General features: G+C 37.1%; 1 protein-coding gene across 2 annotated transcripts; it reads left to right on the top strand.

The window, feature by feature from the left end:
* LOC132096080 (endophilin-A2-like) lies at window positions 1-18,995 on the top strand. 2 transcript variants are annotated; one of them, XM_059501216.1, is made up of 10 exons: window positions 1-197; window positions 7,649-7,717; window positions 8,646-8,718; window positions 9,167-9,310; window positions 9,581-9,714; window positions 11,418-11,576; window positions 13,361-13,464; window positions 13,743-13,852; window positions 16,631-16,675; window positions 18,245-18,995. In XM_059501216.1, exons 1-10 carry the CDS (start codon window positions 153-155, stop codon window positions 18,436-18,438), a joined length of 1,077 nt encoding a protein of 358 aa, XP_059357199.1. In that variant the 5' UTR covers window positions 1-152; the 3' UTR covers window positions 18,439-18,995. The 2 variants fall into 2 exon arrangements, with proteins under 2 accessions (XP_059357199.1, XP_059357200.1); XM_059501217.1 differs by lacking the exon at window positions 16,631-16,675 and having other exon boundaries at window positions 2-197.
* The last annotated feature ends 1,545 nt before the right edge of the window (window positions 18,996-20,540 follow it).

The raw sequence follows: 20,540 nt of genomic DNA, 5'->3' as shown, positions 1-20,540 counted from the left end.
GTCGTTGTGTAGATGCAGGATCAAACTGACAGATCAGGAAGAAGAGATTGCTGAGAGTTTTCACCGTTCTCTAGATGTCTAGAGTTTCGTTTTTAAATACTGGGTTTTAAATTAAATCTTAAGTTGATAAAGCGAAAGGATCCGACGCAAAGATGTCTGTTGCCGGACTAAAGAAACAGTTTTATAAAGCGAGTCAGGTGAGTGTTTCCACGTCAGCTGCTACACGAACGTAAACTTACAGACTAGATACAACAATAAACAAATAATATACAGTAAGTTACAAAGAAACATTTATTTTGTCAGTTCAAATGTTTTAATTTATTTCTTTTGTTCCAGTAAAGTAAAAGTTAACATGACTGTGTAGTGAGTGCACTACCTAGACAGCATATTAGGCCACCACACATGCGTTTTTATGGCGTTAAAGCAGGCATCTCGTAAGATTTTGAGACACAATCTCTGTACATTTTGTTTATAATTATGACCCTGGACCACAAAAACAGTCTTAACTGTACATTTTTCGAAATTTTGTTTTATACATCATCTGAAAGCTGAATAAATAAGCTTTCCACTGATATGATATGACCATATTTGTCAGATATACAACTATTTCAATATCAGTAATCTGAGAGTTCAAAGAAAATGAAAATATTGAGAAAATCGCCTTTAAAGTACTTAGAAATGCATATTAGTTTTTAAATATTTCAGTAGGAAATTTACAACGTATCTTCATGGAACATGATCTTTACTTAATATCTTTATGATTATGGCATAAAAGGAAAATCTATAATTTTGACCCATACAATGTATTTTGGCTATCCCTGCAAATATACTGGTTTTGTGGTCCAGGGTAACGTTTAATATTTTTTTAGATCTGAAATTTATATCTAGTATTTAAGAGTGAAAGCTTTGTTTTGCAGCAAAAACCCACGGATGTGTCTCCCAGTAGTTTGTTTTTCCAGCCATATACTGCATTAGAGAATCTATACAAGAACTTTATGAGTAAACTAAGCTTATGTATTTCCAAATGAAGTTAAGTCTGTAAAGTTAGATCTATAAATAGATTTCCTGTAAAGATTTTTATAGCCATGTACACATATGACACTATCTGAGAGTTAAAAGTTTGCTTCACTGCAGAATCATGACTTAAACATTGCTTGCACCACACTGACCTACATGCGGTCAACAGCTCAGATGAAATTTACATTTATATACTGTGGGTTTTGAGCAGGAAGCACATGCATTTTATTAGCAGATTACTCACTTTATTCAGCTGGTGATGCATGGTGATTATTTGTAATGTGCTGAGAAAACATATTCATTCTCTATACTATACCAAAACATGTCCAGGTCACAGTCAAGAGGTAAAATATAAGAACTGTTATTTTGCATAAACAAAATCAAGCCTATTTTTAGAGCATTATGATATTGTTTTCATGATGATTGTGCATATTTCCCTCTCAAATTCTTTTTACTGTAATGCAACAATCTCATTCTCATTTCCATCATGCAAATAATTTTTTTTTTTTTTACAAAATACTGTAGTACAATCATTTACTTATTATTCATACTTAATAATACTTAATTTTACGTAAATTTCAGGCATTAAATTTATGTTTTTGGCATCAGCAAGTCAAACATTCCTTTACCTGCTTAAGCAAAACAAGTCTGACATGCACTGACATGTTGCAGAAGAATCAGGCCAAGCATCTTGATGTCAGAGAGGGGGTCTTACAGTCCATGAGCTTCATTACAAAAAAAAAAAAAAAAACCTAAAGCCTGCAGGGTTAAAATGCAGAACTTCCTGGTGTTCATAGTTACTAAAGACCAAGTCATTTATAATTTTTGGCCTGTGTCTGTCTTTACAGAGAGCATGTTTCATCTTGTTCTCATGTCACATTTTGAGGTTGAATAGGATTATATTGTCTATTTACTTAAAGCATTTAAAACAGGAGTTATCTGTGGTAAGCTGAATCCTTGAGAGACAAAAACATGCATTTGGATTCTACTAAAATATTCTCATAGTTATAAAGTATTTAGTTATAAATGTAAATTAGCTGAAAATGTACTCACCCTCAGGCCTATGTAGATTAGTAGTTTTTTTTTTTTTTAGAACAGATTTGGAGAAATGTAGCTTTCCATCACTTGCTCACTAATGAATCCTCAGCAGTGAATAGGTGCCATCAGAATGAGTCCAAGCGGCTGATAAAAACATCACAATAATCCACAAGTAATCACACCACTTACTAATTGACCCCAGTCAATCTTATGAAGTGTAGAGCTGCATATTTATAATAAATATCACAATCAAGCACAATTTACAAGTGAAAACCATCCGAAACAGTTCTAAAAAAATATGTGAGTGATTTTTGATGTGTGAGGACAACACTGGAGGAAGGATTATTATGGATTTTAGTCTCGTGTTTTGGCAAGAAGCAACAGTCTAAAGTTAAAACCTCTTAATGATGGATTTGTTACTTAAAGCTTTTCACCTCACTAGATGTTAAGTGATGGACTGGAGTGGTGTGGGTCACTTGTGGATTATTGTGATGTCTAGGCTCTTATTCTGACGGCACCCATTCACTGCAGAGGATATAAACCTGTTCTTATGAAGAAACAAACTCATCTACTATTTAAATGTCCTGAGGGTGAGAACATTTCTATTTTTGGGTGAAATATTACTTTAACTATATAATGGCACAATGCAAGGCAGCAGCCAACGACATCATCAACAGACAGTGTTTGCCGCACCTGTTGCAGATCCCAGCATTGCTATTTGTCCCGCTTTCTAACTGTTTTTAGAAGCAATCTAGTTATCACACCTGTGCAATAGAGATCCCTGCTTTGATTTCATCTAGCTTTGAAAAAGGCCAGCTTTGTATATACAGTTTGTTAACAGTCAAAGATTTAGAGGGGTGTAAAGAATTCACTGTGTTTTAGTCATCAGACAGGATTCCTGTTCACAGCATACATGCCCAACAAATAGACCGTTTTATTTCAAGCTATTTCTTGTTTTTTGGCTTTAGGTGACACTTACACTTATGGGCTGACAAGCAGGTTTTCTTTTTTCTTTCTTTCTTTTTGAGAAGTGTATACTGTACCCAATATCTCTTGCATTGTTAACTTTTATCACAATATCTTTGAACTGAACTCCCATGCAGGCTCTTATATTGTGTATTACCTATTGTGTAAAAGTGATGCCTTTGTTCCACAATTAAGCTCTGAAAATCAGTAAAATCAGATATCAAAATATTAAACAAATTCTACAGAACACAGAAAAATGTAGTATGTTTGTAATTCTATGTATATTGTTAGAATAATTGTTAGAATATCAGTTAATACCAGCCATTATAAAAATAGAATTATTGTAATTAATCAGGATTCATCAAAAATTGGCAATGATTATGTGTATATTGATAATGTGTATGACAAAAAAAACCTCTCAGTTCTGATTACTTTGAATGCAATTTTAAGATGAGAGCCATAAAATTAGATGGACTGCTTTCTGTAACTGTATTTAATTTAGCATATTATAGAAATGTGATCTGTATGATCAGTATCTGTGTCCACACCTCCATCTGAATCATATTAGGCCATTAGCGACTCTGGGCCATACAATAGAGCCTCTGTATGAAGTGCAGTCAGCCAAACACACATGGACACGTGTTCCTCTCTGAAGACTGGGTGTGTGGGAAAGTCAGAGAGCTGTGAAAATCTGGAGAGTGGCAGTCGGAAGTTTGAACGTTTTACTGTGAAATTTTCACACTAACTGTCTCTCAGCTTTTAGTCTTGAAATCTTGCATCCAATGCTGTGTTGCTAAAATTAACTCTCACAAACACAGCTTTGTTGTTTTTGCAGCTTACGCATGACCAATTCTGTAAAAAAAAACAAAAAAACAAATGACATGGAAAACACTAAAGCATCCTGATACTTTAAAAGTTAACAAAAACACTAAACCATAAAGATAACCTACAATAATGATGATTACTGATGGATCGTGCCACCCAGACTGTGCTGTGTGGTCTGTTTGAATATTTTCCTTTGGGATCATCTTGATACATAAAAGGCTTCCTGTTTATTGGAATAAAATACCCCATACATGCTGTTTGTGTTTGAAGAGAGTTCAGCTCATAAAGGAGAGCTTTTGTGTGAAACTGAGTGTGTAATCATTTGTGCCGCCCATACAGGAAGTATCATTGACGAACAACAGGAAGAGCTCCAATGGGGAACTCTCAAAGGGCCCTTAGACTCTATTCCTGACTGAATTTCTTTCCTTTGCTGTTCTTATTTCTTTTTTAAATCATCTACACACAAGTGTTGTGACTTGTGAGTAGTGATTGCTAGGGTTAACGAGAAGTGTGCTTTAGGTCTCTAAGTGATTGTACTTTCAGTTTTCACCTGGTGGTCAGTAGAATTCTTTTGATATGGCCTAAGAAGCAATCACTTAGAAATGGGTTAAAATCACCTTGCCAACCACCTACAACACCTTAGTGACATGGTGGTGAGCTTTACATAAGAAAGTGCCATTAATATTTCTATGTAAAACAGTTTCTGTGATCTTCATTTTCATGAAGATTCTTTTATAAGTTTTCATTCATTTATTTATTATCAAATATAGTGGAGAGTGTATGAAATAATAGGTTTAAAAGGGGAAAGAACTTGGGAAATGTTGCACAGACACAAATATGCAACACCCACATGAGCACCAAAAAAAAAATTAAATATATAATACAAATAAACTTTAAACCGGCAGGCCAAGCGGACTACAGCCCGGGTGGTTGTGGAGGCAAAAACTCGGGCCTGGGAGGAGTTCGGTGAGGCCATGGAGAAGGACTATCGGTCAGCCTCGAAGAGATTCTGGCAAACCGTCCGGCGCCTCAGGAGAGGGAAGCAGTGCCCTACCAACGCTGTTTACAGTAGAGGTGGGGAGCTGTTGACCTCAACTGGGGATGTCGTTGGACGGTGGAAGGAATACTTCGAGGATCTCCTCAATCCCGGTGTCACGTCTTCCATTGAGGAAGCAGAGGCTGAGGGCTCAGATGTGGACTCGTCCATAACCCAAGCTGAAGTCACCGAGGTAGTCAAGAAACTCCTCGGTGGCAAGGCACCGGGGGTGGATGAGATCCGCCCCGAGTACCTCAAGTCTCTGGATGTTGTGGGGCTGTCTTGGCTGACACGCCTCTGCAGCATCGCGTGGCAGTTGGGGACGGTGCCTCTGGGATGGCAGACCGGGGTGGTGGTCCCTCTTTTTAAGAAGGGGGACCGGAGGGTGTGTTCCAACTACAGGGGGATCACACTTCTCAGCCTCCCTGGGAAAGTCTATGCCAGGGTACTGGAGAGGAGAATCCGGCCGATAGTAGAACCTCGGATTCAGGAGGAACAGTGTGGTTTTCGTCCAGGCCGTGGAACACTGGACCAGCTCTATACCCTCTACAGGGTGCTGGAGGGTTCATGGGAGTATGCCCAACCAGTCCACATGTGCTTTGTGGATTTGGAGAAGGCATTCGACTGTGTCCCTCGCGGCGGCCTGTGGAGGGTTCTCCGGGAGTATGGGGTCCGGGGCCCTTTGCTAAGGGCTATCCGGTCCCTGTACGAACGGAGCAGGAGCTTGGTTCGTATTGCCAGCTGTAAGTCAGACTTGTTCCCGGTGCGTGTTGGACTCCGGCAGGGCTGCCCTTTGTCGCCGGTTCTGTTCATGATTTTTATGGACAGAATTTCTAGGCGCAGCCAGGGGCCGGAGGGGGTCAGGTTTGGTGACAACACGATTTCGTCTCTGCTCTTTGCGGATGATGTTGTCGTGTTGGCCTCATCAGGCCAGGACCTTCAGCATGCACTGGGACGGTTTGCAGCCGAGTGTGAAGCGGCTGGGATGAGAATCAGCACCTCCAAATCCGAGGCCATGGTCCTCAGTCGGAAAAGGGTGGCTTGCCCACTTCAGGTTGGTGGAGAGTTCCTGCCTCAAGTGGAGGAGTTTAAGTATCTTGGGGTCTTGTTCACGAGTGAGGGAAGGATGGAACGGGAGATTGACAGACGGATCGGTGCAGCTTCTGCAGTAATGCGGTCGATGTACCGGTCTGTCGTGGTGAAGAAAGAGCTGAGATTTACCCGTCAATCTACGTTCCTACTCTCACCTATGGTCATGAGCTTTGGGTCATGACCGAAAGGACAAGATCCCGGATACAGGCGGCCGAAATGTGCTTTCTCCGCAGGGTGGCTGGGCGATCCCTTAGAGATAGGGTGAGAAGCTCAGTCACCCGGGAGGAGCTCAGAGTAGAGCCGCTGCTCCTCCACATCGAGAGGGGTCAGCTGAGGTGGCTCGGGCATCTGTTCCGGATGCCTCCTGGACGCCTTCCCGGGAAGGTGTTCCGGGCACATCCCACTGGGAGGAGACCCCGGGGGAGACCTAGGACACGCTGGAGAGACTATGTCTCCCGGCTGGCCTGGGAACGCCTCGGTGTCCCCCCAGAAGAGCTGGAGGAAGTGTCTAGGGAGAGGGAAGTCTGGGGTTCTCTGCTTAGACTGCTGCCCCCGCGACCCGGCCCCGGATAAGCGGTAGAAGATGGATGGATGGATGGAATAAACTTTACATTAACTGAAATTATATATCTATATATATATGTATGTATGTGTATTTATGTGTGTGTGTGTGTGTGTGTGTGTATATATATATATATATAAATATATATATATATATATATATATATATATATATATATATAAAAACAATATTTCCAGTTCATGTAAGTAACAAAATAACTGAAAATAAGTAAAATATATGTATTATATATTTATATATTTTAAAATATATAAATAAAATACAGACTTTAAAAAGTCAGATATTAACAGGTGAATGAGGTTTAATTCTAAACACTTTCCCCCCCTATTTTTATAAAGAGTGACAAAATCATTAGTTAGCATTAGTTTTGGCAGGTCACATCAGTCAAGCTCACATCAGCTGCTCAACATCTACCTGACCCTTCTACATATCTGCAGTGTATTTATGTTGGTTCTATTCTGTTTACTCCTGGGGTTTATTGCTGCTGTCCCTGCTCTCATCCATGCTAGGCTGCATGGATGCACAGGGAGTTCTTGCCCAGAACAGAACCACACCAATCCAAACTGTTTGCTAATTGTCAATTATTGACAGTTGTTGGTTTGTCACTGTTTAAAAATAGTGGTCCTGACAGAAGTAAAATTTTACTGCATATAGAAGATTCTTATGTGAACACACTCTCAAAAGTCAACAAATTAAAACATATTTTAAGCTCTTTACATGCCGAACACTATTGCGTTTTCCATCTCGCTCTTTAACGTAAACTGAAAGTGCAGCAGATAATTAGATGAAGAGCCTGAAGTTTCAACATAAGAGATGACGAAAGCTGATGCCTGTCTCCTTGACTTTACATTTGCAAACCAAGGAATGTTTCTTGTATTTTAGTACTTTATCATGCAAACTCACTAATGTGTCAGAAATGTGTTTCTTGAAGGATGATCACTTTTATTGGCTTTCAATTCTAAAAGAATGTTGCAAAGAAATTTCTGTAAGGGTTGGGGAATAGAAAATATCATTATTTAAACAACAAAACCAACATTATGCCTATTGAAATGAGTCCTTGTACTGATAGAAGTAGCGACATGTATGTGTTTCAGATGATGAGTGAGAAGGTGGGAGGCGCAGAAGGAACCAAACTGGATGAGGACTTTAAAGACCTTGAGAGGGTAACACATTTTTAACATTCATTTTGCAATGTCAATGTTCAAGTTCTCCTAAATACAATCTAAACTTCCTTTTTTTCTACTTACTGAAAGAAATTCAACCAGAAAATTGACCAGAAAACATCCTCTACACAACCACAAAGATCTGACTGACTGACCAAAACAAAATCATTGTGAAAAAAATGAACTAGCAAATAATTGTATAGGATATGAATGAACTATCTACTTCCTCTTAGCACACACTGAAATGCAGTCACAAAATCACTCATTCATGTTCAGATGATGTTGGTGATAAATGATGAAAAAATAAAAAACAAATACAAAGGTTATAATTAGTTTTTTTTAATGTTATGTGATTTTGTCTTTTAAATATAATGTTAAAAAGCCCATTAACACCCATTTTATCCTCCAAAATCACAATTTTTACTGCTTAATTGCAGTATCATATAGACAAGACTGGCTTTAGTAGTTCTTGACTTTAGATTGGACTAAAAAAGTGACTATTACCACTTCCACTTAAAGTATGTATTCTATGCATAACTAGAAGTTCCTCCACCTAGAGAAGTAGCCCCAGGTCAAAATGACTACTCGTACAACTTTACAACTTATAAGATGACATTTTACTACATAATTCCAGTAAGAGCTTTAACGTTAATACAAGCTTCACATTTCTGGTTAAAAAAAAAAATTATTTGTATTATTTTCTGTGGTAAACCACAGCAGGCCACAGTCTGTTGAGTTTAAAGAACCCAGAATATTACTTTAACTTGGTATCAGTCAGCTTCCTGAATGGCTGTTGTTTTAGTAGGTGTGCCCAGTGCAGATTGTTCCAGGTCTGTCTGTAAGAGCTTTAAATTAACGATTAATGAGCTGCCTCTGTTGACAGTGTGATGTAAAGAGACACATCTGTTCTCTGACATGTGCTTCACAGAAGGCTGACGTCACCAGCAAAGCCATATCAGATGTGCTCTGCAAAACTACCGAATACCTGCAGCCTAACCCAGGTGAAAACATGGACTAAATTGAAATAAATTGCATTACGTCACTTGCTCACCAATAGATCCTCTGCAGTGATTGGGTGCCATCAGAATAAGAGTCCAAACAGCTGATAAAAACATCACAATAATCCACAAGTAATCACACCACTTACTAATTGAAAAAACTGTGTTTGTAAGGAGAAAAATTGATTATTAATATCCTTTAACTTTAAACCATTGTTTTCTGATGGCACACATTAATTGCAGAGGATCCATTGCTGGGCAAGTGATGCAATGCTAAATTCCTTAAATTTATCTTGGATAGCGTGATTCATTTCATGAACTATTTCTGTTAATGTATCTTGATTTAATTATGTTTAGAGATTTATTATGGAAAAATAAAAAAAGAATAAGGAATAATTTTTTTTAGTCTATATTTCTTTTCATACATCTGTCTGTCTGTTTTGTACTGCAGTATCACGATCGAGGCTGACCATGTTGAACACCATGTCTAAAATGCGCGGGCAGATGAATAGCCCAGGTTACCCGCAAGCAGAAGGACTTCTTGGAGAGTGTATGCTCAAATACGGCCGAGAAATGGGAGAGGACACCAACTTTGGTGAGAGGAGTGTTATTTCTTAGAATAAGTAACTCGAAACAATTTTATTCATTATTTGCCCAAAGCATAAAAATCATTTTTTCAGTAACATGTACCAGCACAAAGTAATCAGGAAACAAAATCTCATTATTAGAGACCTGTCAAACATCTGTGATTAATCTTTATGATATAAGTGTATTATATTTTCTTCGTTTATACAGCTATTCTAAGATTTTTTTAAATTGTTTAAAAAAAAAAAAAATTCATGCATGTTCTCCATCAAATCTTTAGGTGGCGCTTTAGTGGAGATGGGAGATGCCATGAAGAGACTGGCAGAAGTGAAAGACTCTCTAGACATTGATGTCAAACAGAACTTTATTGACCCTTTCCAAACTATAATCGACAAGGACCTGAAAGACATACAGGTGGAAAACTGCAATCAGTTGCATTCTAAAAGTTTTATTAATTTAAAGGGAACATCAGATGCCCATTTTCCACAAATTGGTTTGAATTTTTAGCGTCTCATTGAATTATCAACAACATATTATGGTTCAAATTCCTCTGCATCCTAAGCATCCAGCATACAACTTTGGGGTGGAAAAATACTAATACGTGACAGTCCGTCAGCGCTCTTGGGCGGGGCCTGAGCAGTATGATGTCATACTGTCCGAAAAATCAAAACTGCTTGATAATTGAGAATGTTTAAGTTTTTTGGGGATTAAATAAAAAGGAGGGAATGGAACTTTCTTATATTCAAGATTCATTGCACACAAATTGAGATATTTCAAGAGTTTATTTTTGTTTTAATTCTGATGGTTACGACTTACAGCTTAGGAAAATTCTAAATTTGGTATCTCAATAAATGTGAATATTCCATTTTGAGCCTGATTTGTTTGATTTAATTTTGAGTATAAATAATGGGTACCTCTTGGGCTAGTTTAGAACATGCAACCACAATTATGGGAAAGACTACCAACTTGACAGTCCAGAAGACAATCATCAACACCCTCCAAGGTCATTGCTGAAAGGGCTGCTGTTCACAGAGTGCTGTATCAAAATATATTCATAGAGAGATGACTGAAAGGAAAAAGTGTGGTAGGAGAGGGTGCACAAGCAACAGGGATGACCACAGACTTGGGAAGATTATCAGGAAAAGCCGATTCAAGAACTTGGGAGAGCTTCACAAAGAGTGGACTGAAGCCGGAGTAAACTCATCAAGAGTTACCACACTCAGACGTCTTCAGGAAAAGAGTTACAGCTTTCACATTCCTAGAACCAAGCCACTCCTGAACCAGAAAAAAACATCAGAAGCATTTCACCTGGGGTAAGGAGAAAAATAACTAAACTTGCTCAGTGGTCCACAGTCCTCTTTTCAGATGAAAGTAAATTTAGCATTTAATTTGGAAATCAAGGTCTGGAGTGTGTAGGAAGACTGGAGAGAGACAGAATCCAAGCTTCTTGAAGTCCAGTGTTAAGCTTCTGAAGTCAGAGTTGATTTGGTGTGTGTGACATCTGCCGGTGTTGGTCCATTGTGTTTTATCAAGTCCAAAGTCAATGCAGCTGTCTACCAGGAGATTTGAAGCACTTTATGCTTTCATCTGCTGGCAAGCTTTATGGAGATGCTGATTTCCTTTTCCAGCAGGACTTTAGCACCTACCCACAGTGACAAAACCACTTCCAAGTGGTCTGATGACCATGATATTACTGTGCTTGATTGGCCAGCCAACTCACCTGACCTGAACCTCAATCCAAGGGGTATTAATTAAACTTGTTGTGTAGATTTTGAACTTTTCTGTTTTGTAAATCTTTTTTTGATTGATTTTCAAGAAAATATTCATTTTTTTTAGATATATAATTTATTTTCCTAAGCTGTAAATCATAACAATCAGAATTAAAGCAAAAAACTCTTGAAATATTTCAGTTTGTGTGCAGTGAATCTAGAATATAAGAAAGTTTGCTTTTTTGAAACTTTTCCATGATATTCAAATTTTTTTAGATGCAGCTGTAAAAGTGATGGTTGCATCTGATGTCCTCTTTAAATATTTATGAGTCATGGGCTAAATGTATTAGCATTTGTTTCATATTGTAATGATGGGCTGTTAGTAATGACAATTATGCTGTTCCTCAGCATCATCTGAGGAAACTGGAGGGCCGTCGACTGGATTATGACTACAAGAAGAAGCGTCAGGGGAAGATTCCTGATGAGGAGCTCAGGCTAGCAGAAGTGAAGTTCGAAGAGTCCAAAGATGTAGCTGAAACCAGCATGCAGAACCTTCTGGACACTGACGTAAGTTCACTTCAGCTGATTAGAGTCTCTGAGCACTTCCTTTTTAAGAAGCTGAAAGGTTCTGATGCATGGATCTTGAGCTTTGGTCTCGTTCTTGACACTTAGGGTGTGGTTTATTTTTGGCTGTTTTTTTACAAGTCTTTGTCACAAATAGCTTTTGTAAAAAGCACCTGCCAAAACAGCAATGAAGGTATTGCCATTTAACTACAATTTCAAACTTTGTTCTTGTAAAACATTACAAACCTTAAAAATATCAAAACGATCAAAAATAAAATTCCAATAACAAAATACAGTTATACTGTCTAATTATTTTGGTTGCTTAGATTCTTTCAGGTTGCTTAAAGTAATGAGCAATAATATTAAAAGTGATGCTTGCCTGAGAGAACAGCACTGAAATTCAAACTAAATGGCCCTGTGTTCAGGACCAGGGAGAGTCATATAATTGCTACAGTAATCCACATCAGTGAGTGCTGGATATTTTCCAGACAGTCTGCTGAGCCAGCACATTTATCAGTCTGTTTTATCGACACTGAACCACAGGCCAGAGACTGTGACAACTTCGGGATGTTTCTGATTATTTGCTACATTGGTCTTAAACGCAGGCCTGTAATTATACAAGTTCATTAATGTATTCTAACAAAAGGTTTGCTATGCATGTACCTTGCAAATACCATGGGACAAGACAGTAGTAGTCATTCAGTTAATTATATATCAAAGTAACATGGTTTGGACTGTTCCATGGATTTTCATAAATATTTACTACATTGCAGTACATTTGCATATTGCATCTTTAAAAAAAATGCACATGATGTATGACAATAAACTGAAGTATGACTCTTTTTGTGTCAACATAGGATTGTTCATTGTCACTAAAACACAGTGTTACGGTTTATGTTTTGGATATAGCTCCTTCCAGTTGTTTTCAGGAGCACATTTTGATATTTAATTTTTGCATTTAACTTTACTTTTAGTATGACTCCTCAAAGGGTTAAGTACTAGTTCTAATTTATTGATTCAATATTAGTTTTAACATTGGGTTGTTTATGCTGTGGAAAGCAGTGCTGTTTAAATATCATTGAGATACTATTGTAGCTTTTATTATTGGTTTGAATCAGTTTTTATTTTTCCACTATAATTTTAAGGTTTTGGTAATTTTGTTGTGCATTTTTGTTATTTTAAAAATTATATTTTTTAATACAAAATGTCTATAGTTTCTATTCATTAATATTTAAGCTATTAAATTAAAATGTTGACTTCGCAACCTGCTGAATTTTTTTTAAAATGTTAATTTTATTTATTACATTTACATTTAATAATTTAGCAGACGCTTTTATCCAAAGCGACTTACAAATGAGAACAATAGAAGCAATCAGATCAACAAGAGAACAACAACAGTACACAAGTGTCATGACAAGTCTCAGTAAGTTAATTTATTTATTTTGGATTTCAGTTAATGTTTATTTTATTTCTAATAACTAGTTAAATGTTATTTTTAGTTTACTATAATACACCTAGCAGAAAGCCACAGAGTGTCCAGTTTGTCATTTCAGAGTTTTAAGGTATATAATAAAGTTTATGCTAAAAACAGACAAGACAAGTTTACTTACTGAGATGTGTTTCCTGAATGCTGAAGCCCTTGTGATGTAGCAGAAATAGAGATGCAAAGTCAGGCACGATGAAGTGTAAAATAAGCTTACAGATTATAGCTCTTTGTTCTAAGGCAATAAGATCTTTTCACGTTCTGTATGTGTGTGTGTGGCTGTGTGTTGTGTGTGTGTTTGTAGGTGGAGCAGGTGAGTCAGCTCGCAGCTTTGGTCGAATCTCAGCTGCAGTTTCACAGACAGTCTATGGAAATCCTGGAGGAGCTGGCACAGAGAATGAGAGAAAGGTTAGAGATGGAAAATACATAGCAATCTTCATCACAAAAATAAATATTTGTCATGTCATTCCAAACCTGACATCCTCAAGGTGAAATTTTGATTCATGTTCATGGGCATTTTTTTCTATGTGGTTACAATGAATGGGGACCTAAGCTTTCAAGCAACAAATAGAATGCAAAAGCATCATAACGACAATATTATTATTTTAGCTTCTTTCTCCTGATAGATGGTTAACCTGTTTGTGTTTGCATGCATTTGTGTTCATGTTTGCGTATGTGCTCTGCAGAGTAAACGAGGCCCAATCTCAGCCGCGCCAGGAACGGATGCCTGCGTCCAGACCCAGCTTTGATTGTTTAGATCCGGAAGACTCAAACGGAGGCTGGAATCCATCTGCAGGTGAGCTCTCCCTGTTCATGTACATAAGACCTCAAGTAGCTGTGCTGAAATCTGTGCTGAAAGTTTACTCACTGTCAGGCCATCCAAAATGTAGAGTTTGTTACATCATCAGAACACATTGGGAAATTTAGTATTCCATCACTTGCTCACCAATGGATCAAAAGTAGTGAATGGGTGCCGTTAGAATGAGAGTCCAAACAGCTGATAAAAAATCACAATAATACACACACCTCCAGTCCATCTTGTGAAGTGAAATGCTGCATATATGTGAGAAACGAATCCATCATTGAGACATTCTGACCTTAAAATTGTTGCTTCCAGCTATAACCCATAATAATGCTTCCTTAGTGGAAAAAAAGGTTGTCTCGTCTGAACCATGAGAGAAATATGAGGTGTTTTAAGCATTGTTTATAATAAAAAAAACTGTCAAAAACAGTTCTAAACAAATATATCGGTAGATTTTGATGTGAGAGGACAACAGGGGGACTATTTCACTATTTCACATTTTTACAAATAATGGACTCATATTTTGTCCAGAAGCAAGCAAACGTATAATGTTAAAATACCTTAATGATGGATTTGTTTCTTATAAACAGGCAACTTTTCACTTGACAAGATGTTAATTGATGGACTGGAGTGGTGTTGATTACTTGTGGATAATTGTGATGTTTTTATCAGCTGTTTGAACTCTCATTCTGACGGCACCCATTCACTTCAGAGGATCCACTGGTGAGCAAGTGAGGTAATGCTAAATTTCTCCAAATTTGTTCCAATGAAGAAACAAACTCCTATACATCTTCATTTTTTGATTCACTGTTCCTTTAATAATAAAAATGAATCAATAGCAGAGATGATGTGTTTAAACACATGGAGACCTTCTGTAAATTAAACAATTTGTGAGATCGCCTAGATTTGATTTTAATGTGATTTCATCAGGGCATGACAATCTGAATAGTAATGGTAGATATGAAACAACGAAAGCCATTACATGTGTAAAAGACAGACCTACCATAAGAAAAGGATAATCACACATTCCTGAATGATGCTTTGACTCACACATCACTGAAACTCTTTTTAATCAAGATCAAGGGTTAATGGAAATCAGTCAATAGGTCATATTCACCGATTCCCATAGACTTGGAGTTTATACTCATACAGTCTCTAGTTTCCATGGAGACCAGACAAGAAAAGACAACACAATTGATTAACAAACACATTCCGAACGGAACACTGCATGTTGTACAGGGTGAATACTGTATAGTAGTATTTTAAAAAATTGGCTTTCCAAACCCTGTGCCAGTCTGGCTGCCCAGACAGTCTGTGACTTACTAAACAGAGTCTTGATTTTGTGTATAATAGAAACTGACTGTCTGAGGTTTTGAGCAGCCTTCCAAGGCACAATAAAGTCATGTCTAATGATCTAGAACAAACTGAAGTGAGCTTTAGACATAGCAAAGCCAATATTTACTGACTACAATGCTTATTCTTACATTCAGCAGTTTCCAGTTGTCAAGCCCAGACTTTACTCAGTACTCAATGCACATCATTAAACATTTGAACATGCTTTGGCTCAGGTGGCATCTGGTCAGCATTTTGGAAATAAACTTTTTTTAAATGCTAAATAGTTTTATTTGTGTAAAAATCTTCACACTGGGGAGTTGGATTAATTATTGAGTCAAGAAAGTGACGTTTAAAATCATTCATCACTGAAATTATGTAATTGAATTTATTTTAATTTAAGTTTAAGACATTATGGGCCATATTTTAACGATCTAAATGCAAAGTGTAAAGCACACAGCAAAGGTGACCTCAGGGCATGTCCAAATCCACTTTTGCTATTTTAACAACCGAAAAATGGTTGGCGCACCCGGGCGCATGGTCTAAACGGGTTGTCCCTATTCTCTTAATGAGTAATGGGTGTTTTTTGGGCATAACGTGCAATAAACCAATCAGAGTCTCATCTTCCATTCCCTTTAAGAGCCAGTTGCGCTTGTGCCATGACGGATTTGCTATTTACACGGTGGAATTTGGCAAGCGCGAAGACAGAACGCGTTTCAGATATGCAACCGAGCTGCTCGTGTGCGAGCAAATAGCCTAATTCTATTTAGCTTTATTTTATTCTTCGATTTATTTATAGTATAAGTATTTGTAGTACTTCTCAACTTAAACTTTTTCAATTATTTTCAGAGGCAGCATTGTTTTTAGATTTAAGCTGTTATTATTTTTAATTTAATTTATTTTTCAAAAAATGTATAGGTTAAATTGAGTGCAGTGCAGTGCAGTGCTATATACTATTATAGTATTTATTAATGTTCTAAATCATTTTATTTTATTGTTTTGTTAAATGCTCCTATCATTTATATTTAATCTTTTATATATATATATATATATTTTTTTTTTTTTTTTTTTTTTTTTGTAATTTATCATTTGTCATTGATGTATTTATCTGTTATTTGCCAAGGTAACATTTCTAATTTGCGCAAAAAACAACAACAATTATTTGCTCCAGTATAATAATAACAACAATAACAACACTGGTGCATTGCATTTTGGGCTCTGTTGTGTACAGCAGATTTTCCTATATGTGCATAGAAAAAATTCACATCATACATCCTGCTGAAGCAGTACACTTACGTAGTATGTGTGAAGATGAGCTCGTCATGCATGTTTGTGTAGATGGATGTGTGTTTCTGAAGGCTGTTCCAGCTGGTTTTCACTGTGAAAGACTGTGTGGAGCCACGCAAAGACTGACTATTGTTTACCCTTCTTTAACGTCAGTGGCCCCCTCCTTTAACAGGACATCGTCACGGCAAAAACGCAATTGTGAGTCACACACAAACAGACATGTTGAAGGCATGGTGAAGGGCTTTTATTCTATGCCTGATTATTTCCAGCTTCAAATCTTACTGAAAATGCTAAATACACTCACACACATAACAAACCCGTGATGAGCACAGACTGTTATTGTTGTCACAGTTACTGTGATTGTGACAAGTTTGGTTTCCCTTCATAAGATTAATCAAACATGCACAGTCTGCCACCTGTTGAATTATCCACTGGGAGCTCGTTTAGCTCAAACATGACTTATTTATTAAACCCTGCATGAACCGTTTAAGAGCATCTCATCTCGCACATACACAGACAAGCTGTTTTTAAACCCAGTGATCTGCTTCGCTGTCTGCTGTCTGCATAGGGTATCTTCTAAGACAGCATCCTAACCTAAATGCAACTCTCTAAGTGACTTATTTGGAGCGCACTACATAGGCAGCATATACGTTACGATTTGCAGTGATTCCTATGTGTTAATTCTAGCATTACTGTGGTTTGATTCGAAGTGTTCAGTGAGTGTTGTCTAGCATGCGGTGGGTTTGGATTGCTTAAAAGCAAATATAGATGGTTTTGGGACCTACATGTTTGGAGGTGGCCGAACTGTCCATTTTCTTTGGTAAATCCTACTTTGGTTTATGTCTTTTGCATAAAAGCTGTTGTGCATATATGTGTTTGGTCATTTTTATTTTATTAGCACTTTCTAAAAATTGAGTACAAATGGCTGTCTGTCTGTGTTTTTTTCTTCTTCAATAGTCACCAATCCCAGGTTGTTTGGTAAGAGATGTATCAGATATGTTAGATAAACTATTGTCTAACATAAAATATATATACAAAGTATGGAAAGAAGCTAGTTTTAAATGAATCCACTGTCCATTTTTACACCAGTTTTAGTGTTGACTACATTGCTCAAGTGTTCAACTCCACTGCCAAGATTGTTGTTGTTGTTATTATTATTTCATTTATATCCATTTATAAATACAATCTATCATTATTTAACCTTTTTTCTCACATAAATTATGGCAGTTCACTAAAATTAGTTAACTGCTAGAAAAATCAAAATAACACAAAATCAGTGTTTTAAAATGTATTAGATTATTTATTCAATTTAGAATTTTTTGTCATGTATTATTATTTCATTTATATGGTGACTTAAGTTACTTTTTATTAGTATTTAACCTTTTTAATAGCCTAGGATTTCTTTATTGTATTAAGTTGTTAAGATTACTTATGTTTATAGCTAGAATAAAAAACAATTACAATGTTTACAAAATTTTGTTATGTAACATGGATATGTAGCAAAGTTCCGCTAATACTTTATTAAAATAAAAATGGCATACATAAATTTTTTTTTTATAAATTTCAGATCTTTTTTTTTTTTGTACCATATGTTCAAAGTAGCCATTAAATAAAACCCTTTTTCATTTGATATTTCTCATGTGTACCTAAAATAATCTCTCTTCTAATAGATTTTCTCTCTCTCTCTCTCTCTCTCTCTCTCTCTCTCTGTGTGTGCATGTTCACCTTTTATGCTGTCTATTCTCATTCTTTCATCCGTCTCCATAGCGACAGATCAGCCCTGCTGCAAGGCTCTGTATGACTTTGAACCGGAGAACGACGGAGAGCTTGGCTTCTACGAGGGTGACATTATCAAGCTGACCAATCAGATAGACGAGAACTGGTTCGAGGGAACCGTGCATGGCCATACCGGATTGTTCCCCTGTACCTACGTAGAGGTGATGGTGCCACTGCGGCACTGATCCCACACAAAACAGGAAGAGGAAGTGCAATGGCAGGTACAGACAGGGAGAAAGGGAAATTCTGTGACTTGTATTTCACTTTGAGCACTTTGACCTCCTGAGAGAGATGTTGGATAATAAACAGTAAGTGTCGGGGCTATTATTTGTTACTTAGGGTTTCAGGTCCAGTGTTTTAGTTCATCTTAGGAAACACTAGCATTCCCCAAAGTACATTAAACATAATTGAGAAGTATGTCAAGGAAAAATCCGTTTTGGGAGTGTTCATTCTAGAGGCAAATTGATTTTATCTAGCTATCAGTTTCCTATAATGATGTTACTAAGAAGTGTCTTCTGGTGGTAATCACTGACCTCTAGCGGCCGCATTTGTGTATAACATGTAAAATGCTTCCTAGCGTTTGTCAATCACTGCTCAGCTCTTTCTGAATGGCGCAAAGCTCAATGTGTTTGTGCAGTTGTTCATTTGAATCTCATGACTGTTTAACTAACCCTTTCCCGTTAGCTTTAGTTGTGTTGGGTTTGTTTCATTTCCCTTAAAGGGATATGCACCCCCCCCCCCCCCCCAAATGTAGGCCTATTCTATTATCATTTACTCACCCTTGCATTCTTTCAAATTTCTGAACTGCTTTTAGCTTTTGAACACAAAATAAGATATTTCGAAGAATGCTGGTTACCAAATGGTTTACAGTAGCCATTGGATTCCATATTATGGAGGAAAAAAAATACTATGGAAGTCAATGGCTACAGTCAGATGTTTGTTTACCAACATTCTTCACAATATCTTCTTTTGTGTTCAGCAGAAGAAAGAAACTCATACAAGTTTTGGGCAAGTGGAGGGTGAGTAAATGATGTCAAATTTGGATGAACTATCTCTTTAAATGCACTAATGCTGTGCATTAATAATTAGGTGAAGGGAGGTGAACAAAAAGGGAGGTCAACAGATCAATAAACTGTCTTTGCATGAGCATCAACAGGGAACATTAACCTAAAAATAAAAAATAAGTTTTATTTTCTCACCCTCATGTTGTTCCAAACCCATCCAGTTTCATCATATTGAAGAGTCATATGGTTTTGAATGACACAAGGGTGAGTAAATGAAACTATTTCTTTAGATGATCACTTCCTGCTTGCAAATTGTTTCTAAATGATTATGTAAATGAGGGAAATCCAGCTGTTTGATGAACCAGAAGTACCAGTTTGTGTTTATGTAAACAACAGTAATTTTTACTTTTCTTTTTCAGCATGATACCATTATTTGTTGTCTTTTCTGGAAAAGGGAACCCTTATAAATCCACTTCTGCACTGTACCTGAGAAGTATAGTGGGACTCACACAATTAAAAACCTCAGCTTACAGATAATAGAGCTCAGCGTGGATGTTGAGCGCTTGAAAAGGGAAATTAAGTGCATGAACCACTGTTGTGATTCTGTGTTTAAATCCCAGATTGTTTGTCTTCTGGATTATTATGGATTTAATTGGTTTCACTTCCTCAAAGAAGGAAATCAGTAGTTCCTTTATCACTGATTCTGGCTCAGCTTCTAATTCTCAGGGAAAGGTACGTCTACTGTAGTCCCACTGTACATAGAATGTCATTGGGACTCATTCATAATATCTAAAATGTTTAGAATAAAAAACAAAACAAAAAAAGACATTCTTGCCTAAAGTGCTGACAACTGAAATGTGTTTCCTAAACTGTACCAAACAAATGTTCACATGGTTCTTATACGTTTGTATTTGTGAATATTACTAGTCTTTTCAATGCATCTTGACGACGAAATCTTGAAAACTGGAATCATGCTGTAATTCGTCCAGAGTTACTGTAGTAAAAGTAGAAAATCAGAGCTGCCAGAAAGCGTCATACCCAGTGTTGTGCATCATAGTTGTCACTTATAGGTCAATAAGGATATACCACAGCATATTCAGAAAGAATGAGATTTCAGCAGCTAGAGATCCTGCCATCATCTCTTTCGATGTGCCTTTTTTCTCGTTTACTTGCGTGATTACATTAGCATTATTGAGCAGGTCAGATTTCATGTGATTCAGTTGTTTAATCCTGAAAGGAAGTAGTGTGACGAGCTTTTGAAAAGTAGAGTATAAACGCTTGTG

This window comes from Carassius carassius, chromosome 20 (genome assembly GCF_963082965.1).
Source record: "Carassius carassius chromosome 20, fCarCar2.1, whole genome shotgun sequence".
Lineage (NCBI taxonomy): Eukaryota > Metazoa > Chordata > Actinopteri > Cypriniformes > Cyprinidae > Carassius > Carassius carassius.
This window is presented reverse-complemented; position numbering and strand designations above follow the sequence as displayed.